The sequence below is a fragment of the Anomaloglossus baeobatrachus genome, chromosome 3, assembly GCF_048569485.1.
Source record: "Anomaloglossus baeobatrachus isolate aAnoBae1 chromosome 3, aAnoBae1.hap1, whole genome shotgun sequence".
Taxonomy (NCBI): domain Eukaryota; kingdom Metazoa; phylum Chordata; class Amphibia; order Anura; family Aromobatidae; genus Anomaloglossus; species Anomaloglossus baeobatrachus.
In genome coordinates, this window is record NC_134355.1 from 528,579,108 (window position 1) to 528,603,503 (window position 24,396).

At 44.5% G+C, this 24,396-nt stretch overlaps 1 protein-coding gene across 2 annotated transcripts in view; it reads left to right on the forward strand.

Moving 5' to 3' along the window:
• Nucleotides 1–24,396, forward strand: part of TRPC1 (transient receptor potential cation channel subfamily C member 1) — a 193,512-nt gene that overhangs the window by 33,654 nt on the left and 135,462 nt on the right. Inside the window, exons 2-8 of one of the 2 annotated variants that reach the window (XM_075340783.1) lie at nucleotides 2,054–2,208; nucleotides 7,478–7,561; nucleotides 7,770–7,871; nucleotides 10,001–10,203; nucleotides 10,838–10,969; nucleotides 12,846–13,041; nucleotides 14,154–14,490. In XM_075340783.1, the coding sequence (XP_075196898.1) occupies nucleotides 2,054–2,208; nucleotides 7,478–7,561; nucleotides 7,770–7,871; nucleotides 10,001–10,203; nucleotides 10,838–10,969; nucleotides 12,846–13,041; nucleotides 14,154–14,490 (1,209 nt within the window). The remainder of the gene's footprint in view (nucleotides 1–2,053; nucleotides 2,209–7,477; nucleotides 7,562–7,769; nucleotides 7,872–10,000; nucleotides 10,204–10,837; nucleotides 10,970–12,845; nucleotides 13,042–14,153; nucleotides 14,491–24,396) is intronic. The other variant, XM_075340784.1, reaches the window with a different exon arrangement.

Below are 24,396 nucleotides of genomic sequence, written 5' to 3' on the forward strand. Positions count from 1 at the left end.
CTGAACAACACAGCGATCAGGTTATTTATGGGGATCGGTAAATTGTGGGAAAAAAATGGCGCAATTTATTATTTTTCTTTATTAAAACCCATAAAAAATGTAATAAAAATGTATCACTGAGGCCATGTTCACACATAGCATAAATGCTGTGTTTTTTTCTGCAGGTGTCCGCACCACGAGTGCAATAACAATCTCCTCTGATTATTGCGTGTTTGCGGTATTTTTTACGCATTGTTGCCCTTATTTGATACGTGTTTGTTGCTCATGTGAATCCTGAAGATTATAAAGAAAGAAACACCAAATCCTCACAGTTCAACAGCGTCTTTAGACACCAGGGGCGGAGATTTCATGACGTCTCATCCACTTTGTTTGGACAATTAGTCCATGTTCACATGTAGTGTAAATGCTGCATTTTTTTCTGCTGTTTTTTTGCACATTTATTCTGCTGTGTTTAATTGCCCAAGTAAAGTGGATGGGATTCCATGAAAAGACACCGCTGAATTCTGCGGTTTTCGGGGGTTATTTTCTCTGGAGGTTTCTATGTGGAGCTTAAAAAAATGTAGGAAAAAGCTTCTTAGTACAATAAAAACACTTAAAAACGCAGATTCACATCTGAACCAAAAACACATTAAATAATGGAGAAAAGGCAGAAAAAATGCAGCAAAACTGGAAAAAACAGAGAAGATAGTTACTGTGTAGTTTGGTGCAGACAGAAAGAAAAAGAAACAGAATTTATGCAACGTGTGAACACGGATTTATAGGCACAAATAAGCAACATGTCATATAGTGACACATAGAAATATAAAAAAAATTCTGACTGCTATGAATATGAATGAACAGTCCGGGACATCTGCTGAATGACCCTTACTGCCAAATGGGTGTGGCTAGGGGCGTGGTCAAAATTTGCCACTGCGCGCACCGCATATTTTGTCCCTCTTTCCTTTCTTGAAAAGTTGGGAGGTATGGTTGTCGGTGTCAGCTTAATGGACTGAGTGAGTACGCAAGTGACCCCCTTCACACCCGACAGCACTCCATAGCCACCATCACCTGAGTCCCAGGGCATCCCCCCCTACCTGGAGGGTTACAACACCTGGCTGCCCCATTCCATCACCCCCCGGGTACTCCCAACTGCAGCGGTGGTACTCCAAATTACCACATACCATGGGTGCGCGTCACAAACTCTAACACAATCCCCAGTAAATACCCCCTTCATTTGTGTGCCCGCACGACCCCTGGGTCCAGAGCCCCTCGAGCCATCGCGTATCCTGATCCAAGCAGCCCGACTGCTGGCACAAGGCGCGGCACATAAACATTCCGGATGCCCGCCCCATTCATTCCCTATGGGGCTGCCAATTGTTGCACTTGCCTTTTTTTGGTTAACCCATAGAGAATGAATGGAATCGTGATCGGTTATCCGTCTTACTGCTCCATTTTGTAACAGGGATATAAACAACCAATCAGGGATAAAAGTTCCCTATTTTGCCAATTGGTGCAGATCCCAGCAGGCATATTTCCACCAATCAGCATATTATCACTGATAAAAACCCCTATAAGTCATGAGTGTGTGAGTAGCTGTTGAGAAGTTAAAAAATTGGGCTTCAATAAATTCTTGAGGAATACAAGGACAACTTCTGTGCCTCAGCAGACAATTATGAAAACCACCTAAGACAAAGTGGATGATAAAGTACCCAAACCATTCATGTAAATGGTCATTTTGAATCTCTTTTGGATAAGGAGCCTACACGGGTGCGTTTTTCAGAGCATTTCTCTTTTTTAGGTGAGGTCTCTTGTGATTTGCGTCACTTGAACACTTCCTCGCTTTACGTACTATGGTTCATGCAATTACACACTACACCTTGATGCATTCTGCTTCTCCTACCTTGAGCTCTTGATTATTATACTTTTAATAAAAGTTATATTTGATTTATTCAATGAGTGCTAGTAGGAATATTTCATCTATCTTGTCCATCTCTTATACGTATTGTTTCCACTAGAGTATTTCTTTAAGTGCTCTCATCTGCTAATGTTATTCACCGCTTCTCTTTTACTTTAGGAGACTATTACATGGTTAAAAAGCTCTTGGAAGAGAACAGTTCTGATGAATTAAATATTAATTCAGTAGACGTCTTGGGAAGAAATGCCATTACAATATCCATTGAAAATGAGAACTTGGATATTCTACAACTTCTTCTGGACCATGGCTGTCAGGTGGACACAGTTCATTTGTGTATTTATCCCACATTTCATATAATGCACATCACATCACATCGTCATAGTCGTGTGTTTCATGTAGACATTTGTGCAACTGAACCTGCCATTTCTACCATGCATAACATTTATTCAGAAAAATAATAATTTATTTATTATAATTATCTTGGAGATTATTTATTTATATAAAACAATGGCATTGATATAGTTGAAGCTTCCTCTTTGCTGAGTATATTTCCATAAGGCTCTTTTCACACTGCATTTCATGGTATGGATGATTCTGCCCCAATCCCCCTAAATACATGATTCAGACCAGACTCTGATGGAGCCATAAACTGCAATTACACAGAGGGAGTTCAAGTCAACTCAGGCTGTGCTTTTTTTCTAAACGTGTCTGTCCATTCAGATCATATTTTTGCTATGTTTCTGTGTTCTTCTAAACATATGGACACTCCCAGAAAAAAAGGAGTTCATTTGCACCCCATCTATCTGTGTCATTGTAGTTTATCACCCTGTCGATGGTTATGCCGGCGTCACGCGGTACGATATATCGGGCGATATGTCGTCGGGGTCACGTCATTAGTGACGCACATCCGGCATCGTCAGAGATATTGTACCGTCTGATACCTCCGAACAACTGTGAATGAGCAAAAATACTCACCTTATCGTTGCTCGTTGACACGTCGGTCATTTTCAAAATGTCGGTCCTCCTTCTGTGCTTCGGTTGTTCATCGTTCCCGTGGCAGCACACATCGCTCCGTGTGACACCTCGGGAGCGATGAACTGCAGCTTACCTGCGTCCCACCGGCAATGCAGAAGGAAGGAGGTGGGCGGGATATTTACGTCCCGCTCATCTCCGCCCCTCCGCTTCTATAGGCCGGCTGCCGTGTGATGTCGCTGTGACGCTGAACGTCCATCCCCCTTCAGGAAGAGGATGTTCGCCGCCCACAGCGACGTCGCCCAGGAGGTAAGTGCGTGTGAAAGGGGGTTAACGACTTTGTGCGTCACGGGCAACTAATTGCCCGTGACGCAGAAACGACGGGGATGGGTACGATCACTCATGCGATCATACGATAGATCGTCCCGTGTGACGACGGCCTTAGTCTTAATCATAATTTTTTTGAGCAATTCATTTATTTTAGTCCCTTATATAGCGCCATTAACTCCACAGCACTTTACAGACATTATCATCACTGTCCCCATTGGTACTCATAATCTAAAGGCCACTTTACACACAGCTAGCGTTGTCACTGGTGAAAGCATCCACCCCCGTCGGTTGTGCGTCACGGGCAAATCGCTGCCCGTGGTGCACAACATCGCTAACACCCGTCACACATACTTACCTTCCTAGCGACGCCGCTGTTGTCGGCAAACCGCCTCCTTTCTAAGGGGGCGGTTCATGCGGTGTCACAGCGGCGTCACTAAGTGGCCGCCCAATAGAAGCGGAGGGGCGGAGATGAGCGGCCGTAACGTCCCGCCCACCTCATTCCTTCCTCATTGCCGGCGGCCGCAGGTACGATGTTGTTCCTCGTTCCTGCGATGTCACACATAGCGATGTGTGCTGCTGCAGGAACGACGAACAACCTGCGTCGTGCAACAGCAACGATATTTGGGATTAGAACGACGTGTCAACGATCAACGATTAAGTGAGTAATTTTGATCGTTAACGGTCGTTCGTGCGTTTCACACGCAACAACGTTGCTAATGAGGCCAGATGTGCATCACGAATTCCGAGACCCCAACGACATCTCGTTAGCTATGTCGTTGCGTGTAAAGCCCCCTTAAATTTCCTTTCAGTATGTCTTTGGAATATCAGAGGAAATATAAACATAGGGAGAATATACAAATTCCTTACATTATTGTCCTTGGTGGGATTTGAGCTCAGGTCTATACTGCTAAGTACTGGGCCACTATAGGATTCAGGCAGCAAAAAATGCAGTGTGAACGTCCCCTAAACCCCAGAAAGTTATGCGGGCGTCACACGGTATGATATATCGGGCGATATGTCATCGGGGTCACGTTGTTAGTGATGCATATCTGGCATCGTCAGACATATCGTACCGTGTGACACCTCAGAACGACTGTGAACGAGCAAAAATACTTACCTTATCGTTGCTCGTTGACACGTCGTTCATTTTCAAAAAGTCGTTCCTCCTTCTGTGCTCCAGTTGTTTGTCGTTCCCGTGGCAGCACACATCGCTCCGCGTGACACCACGGGAACCATGAACACAGCTTACCTGTGTCCCGCCGGCAATGCGGAAGGAAGGAGGTGGGCGGGATGTTTACGTCCCGCTCATCTCCACCCCTCTGCTTCTATTGGCCGGCGGCTGTGTGACGCCGCTGTGATGCCGAACGTCCCTCCCCCTTCAAGAAGAGGATGTTCGCCGCCCACAGCGAGGTCGTCCAGCAGGTAAGTACGTGTGACGGGGTAAACAACTTTGTGCTCCACGGGCATCAAATTGCCCGTGACGCACAAACGACGGGGGCGGGTGCGATCGCTTATGCGATCGCACGATTTATCATCCCGTGTGACGCCCGGATTACAGTTGCTTATCACTTGACAATTCACAATTCTCTGATCCATTTTGATCACTTTTGTTATTTCCATTAGTTCTAATGTTATATTGGACACAACTGTAGTTGACCTAGTGGTTTGTGACTTTAGTTGCAAATATGAGGATTGTCAGTTGATTCATGACCTGGTCTTATTGCTCAATTGAGCATTGCATCCAATTATCCTGATTGTATGGCTACCACAGAAGGTCAATATGAACTACCGGCTAAGATTTCCACAAGAATTGTTGGACATGTCCATGCAGCATCATCTAAATGAGGGATGTCAATGGGCCAATAAGGCCTGTATGCAATGATGGAAGCGAAACGTTACCAATAGATAGGACTGGGATCCCAAACTAATATTAGTCTAATTAACTAATTATTAAATATATATTAACAGTTATTGTGTATTTAACCATTGTATGAATAGTTTTGATGAGCATTTTGAATTTAATGCTTTTGGCGGTGTTTGTTGACCCAAATAATTTTATCCCCTATCAATTCAAAATGACTGGATATGTTCTAAAAGTTTGGCAGCTCAAGGCCTTTCATGCAAGTATAATGTTTGATTAACCCTCTTCTTGCTGGAGGATGTAATAGTATATACTGCCTGCTTCCTTAGTCCACTTGTGAAGCCCAGGAATTGCTGGGCTTCATAAGATAGCATTATTTTCACTATATACTGCAATTCAGAGGTATTGCATTATATAGAGCAATTGATCAAACAATTTTAAAGAGGTTGTCCACTACTTTTATATTGATAGCTTATCCTTAGGGGTACTTTGCACACTATGACATCGCAGCTGCGATGTCGGTGGGGTCAAATCAAAAGTGACGCACATCCGGCGTCGCTGTCGAAATTGTAGTGTGTAAATCCTTTTTGATACGATTAACGAGCGCAAATGCGTCGTAATCATATCATCGGTGTGGTGTCCGACATTTTCATAATTTCCCTGCAGCGATGGTATGATGTTGTTCCTCGTTCCCCTGCGGCAGCACACATCGCTGTGTGAGAAGCCGCAGGAGCGAGGAACATCAGCTTACCTGCGTCACCACGGCTCTCGCCGGCTATGTGGAAGCACGGAGGTGGGCGGGATGTTTACGTCCCACTCATCTCCGCCCCTCCGCTTCAATTGGCCGCCTGCCGTGTGACTTCTCTGTGACGCCGCATGACCCGCCCCCTTAGGAAGGAGGTGGGTCGCCGGCCAGAGCGACGTCGCAGGGCAGGTGAGTGCGTGTGACTCTGCCGTAGCGATAATGTTCACTACGGCAGCTATCATAAGATATCGCTGCTGCGACGGGGGCGGGGACTATCGCGCTCGGCATCGCAAGCATAGGCTTGCAATGTCGTAGTGTGCAAAGTACCCCTTAGGATAGGTCATCAATGTCTGATTGGCCGGGGTCCGACACCTGGCACCCTCACCGATCAGCTGTTTCTGTTCCGGCGGCGGTAACAGGAAGCCGGAAATGATCAATTTTGGAGCTGCTCTGTCTTCTGATAGTGCCCGCGGATGAGTACTGCACATCCACTCCTATTGATTAGAATGGGAGGTGGATGTGCAGTATCTGGCCGCAGCCGCTATCAGAAGACGGAGCAGCTCCGGAACTGAGCATTTCTGGATGCCTGCTGCCACTGCCAGGACCAAGAACACCTGACTAGTGAGTGCGGGGTTTTACCTTGGCCAATCAGACATTGATGATTTCTCCTAAGGATAGGCCATCAATGTAAAAGTAGTGGAAAACCCCTTTAGGTTCCATAAAAGGGGATAAAAAAACCTAAAAATAGTTTAAAAATATCTATTTTTCATATTGCCGCATTTGTAAAGTTCAGTCTATAAAACCATAAAATGATTAGTTAATTAGCTAGTATGATAAACACCATAAAAAAGAAAAATTAAAAAGTGACAGAAACCAAACTTTTATTTTTACACATTGTCCCACAAATTTTTTACTACTTAATTATGGTAATCATACTGACTTAGAAAGTCCAGTAGCCAGGTCATTATTACCACAAAATGAGAAATAAACAATGGCTTTTGTACTTGTATTTTCTTCCATTTTATCTTAAAATAAATAGGTCCATTCAAAACTACAACTCATCCCAGAAGAAAACAAGACGCCATGCAGCTACTGTATGTTGATGGGAAAAAAAACGTTATGGCTCTCAGAAGAAAGGGAGAAATATAAGAAACTGAAAAAAATGAAAATTAATTGCAATGGGAAGGGGTTAAATTGGAGTCTTCTTGACTTGCCTTTTAATATATAATTTAGGCCATTTTTGTGGTCAATATTGCAAATCTAATCATTGACTAATTTTGGATTGTACTAAATGGGAACAATGGACCAATATGAGGTTTCTCTACTCATCATTCCCTATGACAAATCTTACTAATGTTTGCCATGTGACAAGACGTCAGCGTTAATATCATATGGTAAAAAAGGGCAAAATTGGGATCATGTGATTACTTGTGCCATTTTCTGATCACGGTTTGCCTGTAAATTAAATTTATTAAAGCTGTTTTAGGATGACTTACATAAATAAGCTTTTTCATTGTTTGATATTTTTGATATTTAGTTTTTTTCATAGGTTATAATCACTCAGTGTACGCCATTGTGACATTATGTTCCATTTTTACCTCTCCCATTTCTCATTGTGTCTTCCTGTGTTTGTTCATCTTCCATCATTCGTCTTCTCTTCTCATGCCTCCTCAAGTGTCTCTATATATGGGGTAGCAGTTGGTCTCCTGTTCTGTGCACTGATGATGGCAGGGACAGAGAGGATAGAGAGGGCTCTATGGTAAGTTTTGGATGAGTGTTTCTAATGGTTTGGGGTTTCACCCCAGATCTTTTTTGGGGGGTACCTAATTATCATTTTTGTTTCTCAATGCCCAAACAAGTTTCGGGGCAAGTATGTGTAAAGCACAAGTAATGACACTGAATTTGAAGATTATGTTAAAAGATCATGGCAGACGATAATGTAAATGTCTAAATGTCTTATTTTGTAGTCCACAGATGCATTGCTGGTGGCAATAGACTCTGAAGTGGTTGGAGCAGTAGATATTCTACTGAATCACCGTCCAAAGTGGACAACAAGGCCAACAATTGTGGTAGGTGCTGATCAGTGCAGTATATAGGGGACGGAGTGTATATATATATGGATCACAATAAGCTAAAATTGAATTATATTTTAATCTCAAATCCCCAAAACTTCTCTCTAGACCTAATGCTATAGTACCGTTCTGATGATGGCTTCAAAGTCTGCACTGCACCAGTTGGGGTAGAAGGTTTTATATTGTCATACTGCATTTGTCCTAAAAATGGGTTTTTACATAAAAGATGGGCTGAAATTATTTACATGAGGCTTCTCTGTGAAACAACAAATGAGTCTTTTGCCCAACTCACAATTTCTAAAGTGATGGCTCTGAAGTGTTCATCTGAATTCTCCTTTCATCCAAGGCTTAAAGGGGTATTTCTATCTTCAAGATCCTATCCCAACATGCAGATGCAGTAGGTGTAATATTAATAATATTAACAAATACCTCCAATTAAAAATGTAGTATAGTTCTACTGATTTAGTATGTCGCTTACTGCATGTTCAGGGCATAACAGGACCTTATATACCATATAGTCAGTTAGTAAACTAGTTAGTTGCTAGTGATTGTCACCATGGATATCTAAGGTCCTGCAATGCCCTGAACATGAAGTAAGCAACATCAGGAGTCAGAAGAATTATACTACATTTCTAATTGGAGGTATTTGCTAATATTATTATTATTACACCTACTACATGTTAGGATATGAACTTGGAGATGGAAATACCCCTTTAAAATGTAACCATAGTTTTAGTTTTTATTTCATAAATCAATAGTACATATGAAAATAAGTAACTATGTAACCTATCTTATCAGTCAAATTAGGTTCTTTCTCTGCCACAATTGATCAGTCGTTATCAAAATTTTCAATTCTATATTCAGTGAAGACTTTCTCATTACAGAGATAGGAGATGGCAGCTGTTACTCATGAGATTTTATGAGGAGGGGAGGAGGGAAGAGCTAAATGCAGAGGGAGGGGTTAGAGGCATGGGGAGGAGCTAGAAGCATAGGGAGGGGCTAGACGCACAGGGAGGAGCTAAAGGCAGAGGGACGGGCTAGAGGCAGAAGGAGGAGCAGGAGGCATAGGGAGGGGCTAGAGGCAGAGCTCCGCCCCTCCTCCCTTCTATATACATAGAATCTCATCAGTAGCAGCTCTCATCTCCTATCTCAGTAATGTAAAGGTCTTCACTAAATACAGATTTTTTTCTCACAATTTTGAATTATATTACATAGTTACTTATTTTCATGGGTACTATTGAATTATGAAATACAAATTAAAACAATAGTTACACTTTCTGTTGGGCACTATGCAAACTTTATGGAGTTGTTCATGAGTCTCAGAGTAGAGCAGTGCCCAGCTTAGTGCTTCAACTCCTCCATTGTAGAAACTGGTGAGGAGGATCTAAGGATTAGAACCGACTCTAATGCGGGCTTTACACGAGACGACTGATCGTGCGATGCATCGTCGGGGTCACGGTTTTCGTGACGCACATCTGGCATTGTACACGATGTCGTCTCGTGTAACACCTCCTAGCGACGCAGTATCGCTCACATATCGTGAGTCGTGTACTCGTCGCTAGGTTTCATAAAATTGTTTAATTAAAATGGCGCCAGTTGTTCATCGTTTATGTTGCTCTGTGTGACACCCCGGGAACGATGAACAGCAGCTTACCTGCGTCCCGCGGCTCCCGCCGGCTATGTGGAAGGAAGGAGGTGGGCGGGATGTTTACATTCCGCTCATCTCCGCCCCTCCGCTTCTATTGGCCGGCTGCCGTGTGACGTCGCTGTGACGCCGAACGTCCCTCCCACTCCAGGAAGTGGACGTTCGTCGCCCACAGCGAGGTCGTCCGGAAGGTAAGTGTGTGTGACGGAGGTTAAACGAGTTTGTGCGACACGGGCAGCAATTTGCCCGTGATGCACAAACGACGGGGGCGGGTACGATCGATCGTGAAATCGCGCGATCGGTCATCTCGTGTAAAGCAGGCATAAGTATCTATATGATATATCAAAAGTATTCAGAAAATGCAGTTAAATATAAGTTGGGTTGGGATATTTAAGCATGCTTGTACTTCTGAAAGACCTTTTTTTCCCATACTGTATACTGAATTTTGTTTTTTTTTTTTAATATCTGCTTCCTATTTCAGAAACTCATGGAGCGTATACAGAATCCAGAATACTCCACAACCATGGATGTGGCTCCTGTTATTTTAGCTGCTCACAGGAACAATTATGAGATCCTAACAATGCTCCTAAAACAAGACGTCTCTCTTCCGAAACCTCATGCTGTCGGCTGTGAGTGTACCCTCTGTACAGCTAAGAACAAGAAGGACAGTCTGAGACACTCCAGGTGAGCACTGTCAATGATGAAGCGAAGTAAATTTTATGGCACTCGCCTCGGTGACTCTCATGTATTCTTTACACACAGTTAGCTTCTATGTGTTCAGTAAAGTACTTATCATTCTTATAATTAATAGTGATGACAGGTTCACTTTAAAGGGTACCTGTCAGGTGGAATATGCACCCAGAACCACGAGCAGTTCTGGGTGCATATTGCTAATCCCTGCCTAACTGTCCCTGTATCTAGTAGAATAGATGAAGGGATCTTTAGAAAAAGTATTTCTAAGATCCTTTATAATATGCTAATGAGGACAGGGACTAGTCCCAAGGGCATTATATCCCCTGACTAGCCGCCCTCTTAGCATGTTAGCACACCCACAGGGGTGTACTAACATGCTATTCAATGCAGCGTCACCAGTGGTTCAGCACGTACCTGTGTTCCTGTGACCACTCTGTTGAATGCTCGGCACTTCCAGTCATGAGCAATACACCTCTCTGAAGCCAGGATGCGTACACCCGGATTCATAGTGCACATAACCGGAAGTGCCAGGCACCTGACAGGTTCCCTTTAACAGAACAACCAATCATGTCATTAGCTATGTACAGTAGTATAATATTTGGTCTTTTTTCTTTGTGGTTTGCAGATTTCGGCTTGATATTTACCGGTGTTTGGCCAGTCCGGCCTTAATTATGTTAACTGAAGAAGATCCTATTTTACGGGCATTCGAGCTAAGTGCAGATTTGAAGGAACTGAGTCTTGTGGAGGTAGAATTTAGGTAAGACTCAAGAGTTGACTCTCTTTTTTTATGCAAAATCAGTAAACAACAAAGTGGTGTGTCACTTTTAGACAAAAATAGAGGAAGTGCTACCAAACCTGTACTAATCGGGACCGTTGTTGTCTGTATAGTTTTTTTTAACTAAAAATGTTCTTATGTAGATGAAAATAGAAGCTTAGTATATCCGTTCTGTACAATACATAGTACAGATAGTAATATTTATCAGCAGGTGCTAGTCTTCATTTACTTATTTAAATGGAAGCTGTTATGTAAAAAAAGGCTATTAACCTGCAGATATGGGGTCAATCGGCAGGTAATAGCGTTCTGAAGCTGCCTGTCACCCGCACTGGGAGCCCCACTACCGAAAGGAAATTAAGTTTATTCCTTTTGGCAGGCTTGAGCTTTCAGTCATGGTGGTGGCGCCGATGCGGCTTCAGCTACGATTCTGTGCATAGTGAGCGGTTTCTGTAACCTATGCCGGGCCCTGATACTGACCGACAGCCGGCTCTATTACTGAGGCAGCTGTCATTAAGAGCCGGAGGCATGGTTATAGCCACCACTCACTATATGGTGAGCAGTGACTGAAGCAGCACCAGCGCCACCCTCATGACTGAAAGCCCGAGGCTGCCGGGAGGAATAAACTTTATTTCTTCCCAGCAGCGGGGCTCTCAGTGTGGACGAGCAGCTTCAGAATGCTACTAATCTGCAGATAAACCCCATATCTGCAGGGTAATAACATTTTTTGCATGACAGGATTCCTTTAATGAGGTTTCTATTTATGTAATTCAGGTTTAATGTATTAATGCATGTAAAATAATGTACTAATATTCTAATATTGTGTTTCACTGTGTCACATATTGGAGATCTTAACACCTGAACCATAACAACTTTGTATTATTATAACAGAATTAATGGGCCTAAAAAATCCCAGAAAGGCAGATTTTGGAAAAGGAAGAACATAAACAAAATTAGGAAACTTGACACAGCAAGTCAATACTGTTCTTACTTATTACATCCATGCTAAGAGCTTGAGAATAAATGATCCTATGGAACATTTATTGCTTTCAGGATTTATTGAATAATTTCTTATTTTGAAATTATGAAATTGGTTATTGCTGCGCAATTTGAATGTTTGCAAAATATTTTCCATCTTTAAAAAGAATAATGAAAATAAAGTCCAAAAAGCAGCAAGGAACTATAGCAACACTTAGAAGTACAGGAAAAGCATAAAAGGGGCTTTACACGCAACGACATCGCTAACGAGATGTCGTTGGGGTCACGGGATTCGTGACGCACATCCGGCCTCGTTAGCGACGTCGTTGCATGTGACACGTACGAGCGACCGCTAATGATCAAATTACTCCCCTAATTGTTGATCGTTGACAAATCGTTCATTTCCCAAATGTCGTTGCTGGTTCAGGACGCAGGTTGTTGGTCGTTCCTGAGGCAGCACACATTACTATGTGTCACACCCCAGGAAAGACGAACAACACCGTACCTGTGTCCTCCGGCAACAAGGCGGGAATGACTTTCATGCGGCTGTTCTCCGTCCCTCCGCTTCTATTGGACGCCTGCCGTGTGACGTCTCTGTGACGCCGCATGAACCACCCCCTTAGAAAAGAGGCTGTTCACCGGCCACAGCAACGTTGCTGGGAAGGTAAGTCCGTGTGACGGGTATTAGCGATATTGTGCGCCACGGGCAGCGATTTGCCCGGGCGCACAAACGACGGGGGCGGCTGCTTTCACGAGCGACATCGCTAGCGATGTTTCTGCGTGTAAAGCAGCCTTTACATGTGAATAGGCTAGATTTCAGACTCTTTATTAAGTGTATCCTAGATTACACACGTTCATTTAATACACCCTCTGAATCCTTCAGGAATGATTATGAAGAACTTGCTCAGAAGTGTAAGATGTTTGCAAAGGACTTGTTGGCTCAAGCCAGGAATTCTAGGGAGCTGGAAGTCATCTTAAACCATCAGTCGAGTGATGAACCTGTGAACAAGAGAGGACTTCTTGAAGAGAGGATGAACCTAAGCCGATTAAAGCTGGCAATCAAGTACAACCAAAAAGAGGTAAGCAGTACGGTAAATGAAGGAAAAGAACACCAAAATCCACAATTTTAAGGTCTATCTCCATTGCCGTGTACTCTATATTCTGGGATTTTACAGGCAAATGCTCTGGGCAACTGCACCAAAATGTGTGCCATCTTTTGGGCTATACCTTGTGTGTTACTGGAAGAACGAACACTGCAGTGTTTTCATATGGAGCTGGTCTACCCTCAAAAATGCTAACCATGCAATATACCGTCAAAAATGCTAACCATGTGATATACATTCTTTTACTATAGTGGTCTGATCAATGCAACTGTGTGACATAATGAGGTGGAAAGCAGGTATAAACTTCATTTACATCCAACCAGCTCCATAGGCAAATACATCTAGAACTCTCTTCTTGAAAGAAGAGTCACCTAAAATTATTATTATTAAAAGGTTGTTCCCATCTCCAAGATCCTATCCTAATATGTACTAGGTAGAAGAAACATTATTCCAGCAGCTAAATAGGAAAGGGTTCTTTACAGTTAGAGCAGTCAGACTGTGGAATACACTACCACAAGAGGTAGTAATGGCAGACACTATAACAGCTTTTAAAAAAGGGCTGGATGATTTCCTGAATGCAGACAACACTCTCGGTTATAAATGATTTACTGCTGAAATGTATAATTGCTGGAGGAAGGTTGAACTAGATGGACCTAGGTCTTTTTCAACCATGTGACCATGTAATAATGATAATAATATTAGCAAATCCCTACAATTAGAAATGTACCGTAGTATAGTTCTTCTGATTCACAATATTGCTTAAATCATGTGCATGGCATTGCAGGACCTTAGGGGCAACTAGCAACTATCACTATATGCATGGTCGTAACCATGGATACCTAAGGTCCTGCAGTGCCCTGCACATGAAGTAAGCGACATAGTGATTCAGAAGAACTACACTACATTTCTAATTGGACGTATTAGCTAATATTATTATTTTTATTACACCTACTGCATATTAAGATAGGATCTTGGAGATGGGAATAACCCTTTAAGTTAGCAAGTAATGAGTATATGTCATTTATACAACACAGAACAATTTCATGCCATAATTTAATTTATTGATAGAATGTTTTCCTTTGTTTCAGTTTGTATCACAATCCAACTGCCAACAGTTTCTCAACACAGTTTGGTTTGGACAAATGGCGAGCTACAGGAGAAAGCATACCTGCATGAAGATACTGATTGTCCTAACTGTGGGGATTTGTTGGCCAATCCTTTCTCTGTGTTATCTGCTAGCCCCCAAAACACAAGCTGGACGCCTAATTCACACGCCTTTCATGAAATTCATCATTCATGGGGCATCCTACTTTACATTCCTGCTACTTCTATACTTATATTCCTTTGAATGCAATGAAACAATAAAGAACACCGTGGGTCCAGACTTGAAGCAAATTGACTACCTGCTCATTATATGGCTCATAGGTATGTTTTACCTTGAGATTAATGTAGGATTATACTGTTTCATCCCTATTAGTTGTATTCTTTTTTTTTTATACCTCAGTGACATCATATTTCACAAAGTGTATTCATTGTGAATTCTTGTGTGCCGCCCCCGCATCAGCAACCGGGCTGCTCTGATCCAGATCCGCGGTGGCTCGAGGGGTCTCCGGACCCGGGGGTCGTGTGGCCCCTCAAACAAAGGGGGTTATTTACAGGGGATGTGTTATAGTTCGTGACGCCACCCATGGTTTGTGGTAATTTAGGAGTACCACCGCTGCAGTAGGGAGTACACGGGGACGATGGAATGGGACAGCCAGGTGTTAGGACCCTCCATGAGTAGGGGGAATTTCTCTGGGACTCGGTGATAGTGTTGGGGGGTGCCGTGGGAAGCGCAGGGGCCACTTTCATACTCACTCAGTCCACCGACAACTGGATAAACCAAAGTTCTGGACACCGCTGCCGCCGAGGGGAGCTAGTTCGGGTCCCGTCCCCGTTGGTGTTGCCTGGTGATCCGTGACCTGCCTCCTGGCACTAAGTTACTTCTCTGTTGGTCCCGGTAGTATGGAACTAGCCAGGTCCCGCTCCCCAGTATGGCTAACTGTGGGAGCTTGCTCTCAGGGTTCACGCTTGGGATTTTCTGGACCATTTTTGTGGAAAGTCCTATCCCCCTCGTTGCGCTAGTACCCCGATTTTGGAGCGGGTGGAGAGCAGATCTTGAAGGCTCCGTTCTCGTCGGGTAAATTGTCAGGTTACCTGAAGCTACTCCCTGACCTAGGGTGCACGTACCCCATAGTGCCCTGGTCCCAGCCCGGTGATGGTGCAAGGCCGCTAGCTGTCCTCCTCGACAGTTCCGTGCCCCTTGTCACGAGCCCCTGCGACCGGGGGTCCAGCTCCTACTAGGCCCAGACCACTGTCTGCCACCTAGTTGCTTCCAAGGAGCCCGGCTCCTGACCTCCTCTCTCCTTCACTTCCAGCACAACACTCTCTTCAACTTCCACTGACTGACACTCTTGACCTCCGCTTAACCAACCCCCCAAGTGGGTGACCCTATTTCACTCAGGTCGTCCACTGGTGTGTCTGGTGGGTGTGGTGCAGAGTGTTCCTAGGACTTTAATTGACTGATATTGGCAACACCATACAGTTGGGGACACCGTAACCAAGGAGGAGGTAGATATTGCACTGGAGGGCAGATTGCACAATACCCTGTGATGACCTGATAGTCCAGGGGCATCACACTTGCACTTAGACCGAATGAGGTTTTTGTACTTTCTTTCAATATCAGTGTCACAAGGGCTGTGTAATCCCAGTTTTAACAAACCTTACTCATAAAATGCTTATTTTTTTATATCAGGTGGGAAAACACTCAAAAGGATTTCGACACTCAGCCTCATCAGGTCTATGAAATGTTTAAAAACGTATATAGTTTGCATTGTGATATTGGTAACAGATTTGCTTTAAGTTGATGAGATTTAAGGTTTTTACTGTTTCAATCAAATATCATAGTAGATGTCAGGCTTCGTTACAAGGATGCACTTATCTATTTACCTGTCGTTGATGACATCCATTGAAGCATTCCAATAGATTCTGTTCTTCAGACCTAAACCAGAAGTACGGTTTGTCCTTTTGTAATGTGGTTGACAGCCTAAAGTAACACTCCAGTGGGTTTTTTCACTATTGTTTAGCTATCAGTAATATACACTGTTTGCAGAATTATTAGGCAATTTGAATTTTTGATGAACCTCATAAGGACTGGGCAATTTTTTATTTTTGCACTTTTATTTTTTCCTCCCCTTATTCTAAAACCTATAATTATTTTTAATCAATTATTTTTATTATGATAATTATTATTATTTATTATTATAGCGCCATTTATTCCATGCATGCGCTTTACAAGTGAGAACGGTATACATAAAAACAATAACAACATTACAAAAACAGACTGGTACAGGAGGAGAGTGGACCCTGCCTTGAGTGCTCACAGTCTACAGGGTATGGGCGAGGATACAGTAGGCGGGGACAGAGCTGGTTGCGCAGTGGTGTACTAGTCTGAGAGTTATTTTGGGTTGTAGGCTTGTCAGAAGAGGTGGGTCTTCAGGTTCCTTTTGAAGCTTTCCACGGTACGTTAGAGTCTGATATGCTGGGGTAGAGCATTCCAGAGTATACGCGGGAGAAATATTGTATGCAATAGTTGGAAGAAATAAGAGTGGAGTACAGAAGGAGGTCTTGTGAGGATCTGAGATTGCGTGCAGGTTGGTACCGGTAGACTAGGTCACAGATGTATGGAGGAGACAGGTTGTGGATGGCTTTGTTTGTTATGGTTAGTGTTTTGAACTGGAGTCTTTGGGCAATGGAAAGCCAGTGAAGGGATTGGCAGAGAGGAGAGACTGGGGAGTAGCGAGGGGACAGGCAGATTAATCGGGCCGCAGAGTTTAGGATAGATTGGAGGGGTTCAAGAGTGTTAGAAGGAAGGCCACAGAGTAGGAGATTGTAGTTCTTGAGATGGGAGATGATGATGGCATGCACTACTGTTTTTGCTGAATCTTGGTCAAGGAATACACAAATCCAGGAGATATTTTTGAGTTTTAGTTGACAAGAGGTGAAGAGGGCTTGGATGTATGGATGAAATCAGTTTGGCAGATTCCGTTGTTCCCATATACTTGTATGAGCGGCGGATTGTGACTGATGACGCTGCGTTGCATCCTCCGCCCGACTAATCAGTAGTGGAACGACTGACCGTCGGGCGGCAGGAGCGCAGCATGTAGTGTTTTTTGAGCAGCGGAATCCTTTTGATTTCGCTGCGCATGCTCTCTCTCGGCGGCCGAACGATCAGCTGATCACCCGGCAGCCGCCTTCTGTGAGCGATCAGCTGATCATCCGGCGGCCGGCTAATGAGAGCGATCAGCTGATCACCTGGTGGCCGCCTTCTGTGAACGATCAGCTGATCACCCGGCGGCCGGCTAATGAGAGCGATCAGCTGATCACCTGGCGGCCGGCTAATGAGAGTGATCAGCTGATCACCCGGCGGCCGGCTAATGAGAGCGATCAGCTGATCGCTCTCATTAGCCGGCTGCCGGGAGACCATCTGTTCGCTCTCAAAAGCTGGCAGCCGGCTATTGTCAACGATCAGCTGATCGCTCTCATTAGCCGGCCGCCAGGAGATCATCTGTTCGCTCTCAAAAGCCAGCGGCCAGCTAATGAGAGCAATCAGCTGATCGTTCTCTGTCTCTTGTTTTATAACGGAATCCGCTTTCTCTTCCAATTCTTGTCATCCGTTGTACAACAAATCAGTCACAAGCATTAAGCAACGCATGTGACTGATGCAAAACAACGGGAATGTGAACCTAGCCTTAAACTTTAGGAATTGCGCAGAGAAGGATGAAATAGCAGACAGACATTGTTGGATTTTGTTTAGTAGGGAGGTGATGTTAGATCCAGAGAGGTAGATCTGCGTATCATCAGCGCAGAGGGGATACTTAAAGCTGTGGGACTCTATAAGCTGTCCCAGGCCAAAGGTGTAAATGGAAAAGAGGAGGGGTCCAAGAACAGAGTGTTGAGGGAAACCAACAGGCAGGGGGAGAGATGAGGAAGTAATGTGAGAGTGGGAAACGCTGAATTTCCGGTCTGTTAGGTATAAGGAGATCCAAGATAAGGCCATGTCTGTGATGCCCAGAGATGAGAGAATCTGTAATAAGAGAGAATGGTCCACTGTGTCAAAGGCAGAGGACAGTTCCAGGAGGAGGATGACAGAGTAGTGTCACTTGGCTTTGGCGGTTAGTAGCTGATTGGTGACTTTAGTTAGGGCAGTTTCAGTGGAATGATGTGGTCTGAAGCTAGATTTTAACCGGTCACAGAGGGAGCAGGAGGAGAGGCTTTTGAGAGCGATCAGCTGATTCTTCTCTCTCTCTCTCGTTTTTATACTGAAATAATTTCACCAAAGGAATTCGCTTTCTAATGACAACCAATTCCATTTCTTGTCACCCGTTGTACAACGCATCATTCACAAGCGTCAAGCAACGCAGGTGACTGATGCAAAAAAACGAAAATGTGAACATAGCCCAGGGGGTACTTTGCACGTTGCGACATCGCTATTGCGTTGTCGTCGGGGTCAAATCGAAAGTGACGCACATCCGGCGCCGGTAACGACATTGCAACGTGTAAAGCCTAGAAGCACCGATAAACGATCGCAAAAGCGTCGTAAATCGGTGATCTGTGTAGTGTCGGTCATTTTCATAATTTCGCTGCAGCGACAGGTACGATGTTGTTCCTCGTTCCTGCGGCAGCACACATCGCTGTGTATGAAGCCGCAGGAGCGAGGAACATCTCCTTACCTGCCTCCACCGGCTATGCGGAAGGAAGAAGGTGGGCGGGACATAATGTCCCGCTCATCTCCGCCCCTCCACTTCTATTGGCTGCCTGCCGTGTGACGTCGCTGTGACGCCGCATGACCCGCCCCCTTAGGAAGGAGGCGGGTCGCCGGCCAGAGCGACATCGCAGGGCAGGTAAGTGCGTGTGAAACTGCCGTAGCGATAATGTTCTATTCAATCTACCATAGAAAACAAATGACCTAGCAGGCCTGCGAGGCCCCAGGTATGCGTTCTAGGGTTAACCAAACAACAAAAATATATTTCAGAAATTTAAAAAAAAAATAATCAGTGACCAGTATAGCCGCCCATCTTTTCAATAACAGTTTTAAATCTTCAATCCATGGAGTCTGTCAGTTTCTTAATCTGTAGACAATCAACTTTTTGGGCAGCACCAACCAGAGCTTCCCTAACTTTGTTCAGAGAATGGACTGTTTTCCTTCACTTATTTTTTTTTATTATTATTATTATTATTATTATTATTATTATTATTATAATTATTAACTATAAAAAAGGCCCACAAGTTCTCAATAAGTTTTAGGTCAGGAGATGAAGGGGCTATTCTTTCATCTGTAAGTCCTGGCAGCCAAGTACTTGTTACATGGTGTGTGGCTCAACAGTCGCCATATGTCAGGATTACTGCTGACGCTGTTCACACAGAAGAGTCAGACACGCCATACAATGCTGCTTTTGAGTTGGACAGACAGGCTCGGTCGTTGACCAGCTGTACTTTTGTTGATGATTGGGCTTGCAGGAGTTATTTTTTTCTAACCTGTGTATTACTGCTTGAGTCACATGTTGCGGGAGGCCTATCACAGTCACCTCCACCCTTTTTAAGATGATGGAGCTTGCTCAAACATGCCGCTGACAGCTTTATGCGATCCCGGTCCTTGTGCTTTGTTATTCAGTTGCTGGTGAACTTCTGTGAGCTGTATAGTGTGTTGCGAAAATACTGTTATCTGATGATTATTTCCTCCCTTTCTTTAGTTTCCTCCCGGACACATATTGTTCATACCTCTTTGAATGATTGCTGTTAGTTTGAGTTTTGTTTTTTCCCCTGTCTGTTTATTTGTGTGGGATTAATCCCTCCTGTCCTGTCCCTCTCCTGGGTAGAGGGAGAGGGCCACTAGACTAAGGTCCCTCAGGAGCTAGGGAAAGGAAGGCGGTCCAAACATTGTCACCTTCAGACGTATCTTTAGGATCAGGATCGGCCACGTTTCCCCTAGCCTGAAAGCCAGTTTAGGCTCCCCTGCTCCTAGTGATCCCATCACACCCCATGTCAGTACTTTGATGCATGAGATGGAGTATTGTACTGTATAAAAATCATGGTTTACTTGAAGGATGCAGACTTTATCCCATACCACTGCTTGAAGATAGTAAACATTAGCAGTAGGTTTGAGAATTGATTTTAAGGGGTACTTTGCACACTACGACATCGCAGCTGCGATGTCGGTGGGGTCAAATCGAAAGTGACGCACATCCGGCGTCGCTGTCGATATCAGAGTGTGTAAATCATTTTGGATACGATTAACGAGCGAAAAAGCGTCGAAATCGTATCATCGGTGTAGCGTCGGTCATTTCCATATTTTCGGAAGGACCGATGTTACGATGTTGTTCCTCGTTCCTGCGGCAGCACACATCACTGTGTGTGAAGCCGCAGGAGCGAGGAACATCTCCTACCTGCGTCCTGCGGCTCTTACCGGCTATGCGGAAGGAAGGAGGTGGGCGGGATGTTTACGTCCCGCCCCTCCGCTTCTATTGGCCGCCTGCCGTGTGACGTCGCTGTGACACCGCACGACCCGCCCCCTTAGTAAGGAGGTGGTTCGCCGGCCAGAGCGACGTCGCAGGGCAGGTAAGTCCGTGTAAAGATGCCGTAGCGATAATGTTCGCTACAGCAGCTATAACACAATATCGTATGTGCGACAGGGGCGGGGACTATCGCGCTTGGCATCGCAAGCATCGGCTTGCGATGTTGTAGTGTGCAAAGTACCCCTAAGACCATCGTATACCCCCAAAACTCCAACTAGCTCCTTTTTGAATAATAATATCAGCCCATATCGTACTCACTTCCACCCCTCTAGTATATGACTCAAAATGGAGGTCTGTGCTGGTGTAGCAGGCCAAACTAACCACTCTCCAGATTAAGCCTGAGTATAGTTTGGTCCAGGCCTGAGATTACCCATGGATTAAAGAAAACCTGTCACCAGGTTTTTTTCCTATTTAGCTGCGGCCACCACTAGTAAGCCCTTATATACAGCATTCTACAATACTGTATATAAGTGCTCAGGCCGCTCTGTATAACATAAAAAAACAATAAAAACAAAACAATTAAATAATAAAAATACACATATTTGGTATTGCTACTTTCATAAAAGTCTGATTGGATTAATTTATTTTATATTTTGATCACTCGGTAAACAGCGTAAAGAGAAAATAAATCAAAACCCCAGAGTTACATTTTTCAGCTTTGCAATAAAATGCATTAAGAGGCGATCAAAACATCGTATCTAAACCGAAATAGTATCAATAAAAATGTCAGCACAAGCTAAAAAAAATTTCTAACAAATTTCCGAATTTTTTTTCACAGCCTAAATAGAAAAAAAAAGTATACATGTTTGATATCCATGTATTCGTAGTGACCTGGTGAATCGTATTGCCAGACCAGTTGTACCGTAAAGTAAACATGGTAAATAAAAAACAATTGTGAAATTATACTTTTTTCAACACACTTGGTATTTTTTTCCTTCATTCCAGTGCAAATGAATGGTGGCAGTTAAAAAAGACAACTTGTCACACAAAAAACAAGACCTTATACAGCTATGGGAACAGAAAAATAAGTTATAGCTCTTGGAATATAGGGGAAAAAAACTAAAGCACAAAATGGAAAATCGCAAGGTAATGAAGGGGTTAAAATAAGGTGTGTGCCTTAAGCCATTTCCACTGATGATCCAGTCCTCTTCTGGATCTTGTGAATGCAGTTGTAACCAACCTGCTCACATGATGACTTTTTTAAATGTAAGTCTATGAGATGCAGAACAAGACTCTCAAATTTACATTAAAGGGGTGGTTCACTCATTTTTTTAAATTCTCCCTAACAATTTAACTTGCTATTCCAATTCACTTCTAAATGACCTTATGTTTTCAGTTCTGGCACTGAACGGCGCTATCCTGCTCCCTCAGTGCCGGTCACATGACCCCGGGTACTGTGGCCGCTGGCATCTGCTGATGTCATGTCAACTTCCGGGCTCTCAGAGTTGACGTTATATCAGCAGTTCCATCGGCCACTCATCCTGAGTGACTGGGCTATGGGCAGTGTTTGACCGCACGTCACAGCCCAGCATCAAGAGGAGAGGGAGAGGAGGAGTCAAGTTCGGTGAGTATCTTATCACACTGTCCGGAGAGGCCACCATCTCCCCTGACAGGAGAGAAGCCGGCAGATCCATCCAGTACAATCCAGCAGCAGAGAGGGAGGGTGGGCAGAGCAGTGTGGAGATGAGCAGCAGAGTAGGGCAGGAATGAGCAGCAGAGCGGTGCAAGGGGTGAGCAGAAGAGCAGTGTGTGGGGTGAGCAGAAGAGCAGTGTGTGGGGTGAGCAGAAGACCAGTGCAGAGGGGAGCAGAGCAGTGTGGTGGTGAGCAGCAGAGCAGTGCAGGGGTGAGCAGAGCATCGTGGGGGTGAGCAGCAGAGCATCACGGAGGGCAGAGCAGAGCAGTGCGTGGAAGCAGAGCATTGCGGTTGGCAGAGCACTGCGGGGGTGAGGAGCAGAGCATCGTGGGGGAGCAGAGCAGTGCTGGTATGAGGAGCAGAGCTTCGCAGGGGACAGAGTATCACGGGGGTTAGGAGCAGAGCAGTGCAGGGGGCAGTGAGGTGGTGAAGAGTAGAGCATTGTGGGGGAAGGCAGAGCATTGCAGGTGGATAGAGGATCGTGGCACAGAAACAGGGACATTGCTATGGATTACGTTGGACATTTTAAAAAAATAAATACATTGTAATAAATTGGTGAATGAGGGCTGTAGTTGGGGGGTGTTTGTCCAAATAAAATGTATTTTCTTTGTTCAACTACTGTATTAGTAATGGGAGGTATCTGATAGATGCCAACCCATGACTAATACCAGAGCTTAATGTCAGCTGGCAATTCACAGCTGACACCAACACCATTTTTCCCCTCGTTTGCAACCGCACCAGGACATTGGGAATAGCCGAGGTGAAGCGCCCGGATTGGTGCATCTAATGGATACAACAGTTCTGGGGTGGCTGCGGCCTGCTATTTTTAGGCTGGGGAGGGTCCAATAACCATGGGACTCCCCAGCCTGAGAATACCAGACCACAGCTGTACTCTTTACCTTGACTTGTTTTAAATTATTTATTTAATTTTAAATAAAATAATAGCGTGGGGTGCCCTCTGTGTTGGATCACCAGCCAAAGTAGAGCTGCCAGCTGCAGTCTGCACCTGTCTGCTTCACCTTAGCTGGCTACAAAAAATAGGGGGAACCCCATGTAATTTTTTGGGGGAAAATATTTAATTTGGAGCCAAAAACAAGTCTAAACACCTTTTTGTGCCACATGAAAGGCAGTGGGTGCAAGTTTACAATGTGCAGGAGGGTGGTACATTATATATGTGTTGCACATCTTCTATCCATCTATCTATCTATCTATCTGTCTATTCAGTTATCTATCTATTATCTATCCAGTCATCTATCTATCGATCTATCTATATATCCAGTCATCTATGTAGATTTTGACTGTTTTGAAAACTCCATGTTAAAAATGCACGCCACACAGATGATACAGATGCCACACAGACAACACAAGGAGACTAGGCAAGGGGGGAAAAAGCACTCGCAACTCACTCCGAGACACTAAGGGGCACTTTGCACACTACGACATCGCAGGTGCGATGTCGGTGGGGTCAAATCAAAAGTGAGGCACTTCCGGCGTCGCTCTCGACATCGTAGTGTGTAAAGCGTTTTTGATACGATTAACAAGCGCAAAAGCGTCGTAATCGTATCATTGGTGTAGCCTCGGTCATTTCCATGAATTGGGAAAGACCGATGTTACGATGTTGTTCCTCATTCCTGCGGCACCACACATCGCTGTGTGTGAAGCCGCAGGAGCGAGGAACATCTCCAACCTGCGTCCCGGCCGGCTATGCGGAAGGAAGGAGGTGGGCGGGATGTTTACGTTCCGCTCATCTCCGCCCCTCCGCTTCTATTGGCCGCCTGCTGTGTGACGTCGCTATGACGCCGCACGACCCACCCCTTAGGAAGGAGGCGGTTCGCCAGCTAGAGTGACGTTGCAGGGCAGGTGAGTGCATGTGAAGCTGCCGTAGCGATAATGTTCGCTATGGCAGCTATCACAAGATATCGCAGCTGCGACGGGGGCGGGGACTATCGCGCTTGGCATCGCAGCATCGCACCTGCGATGTCGTAGTGTGCAAAGTGCCCCTTAGACACTTCAGGATCAACATTGGAGATATATTTATATATACGCTTATCTGCGCTTTTTATAAAAAAAATATGTTGACCCCA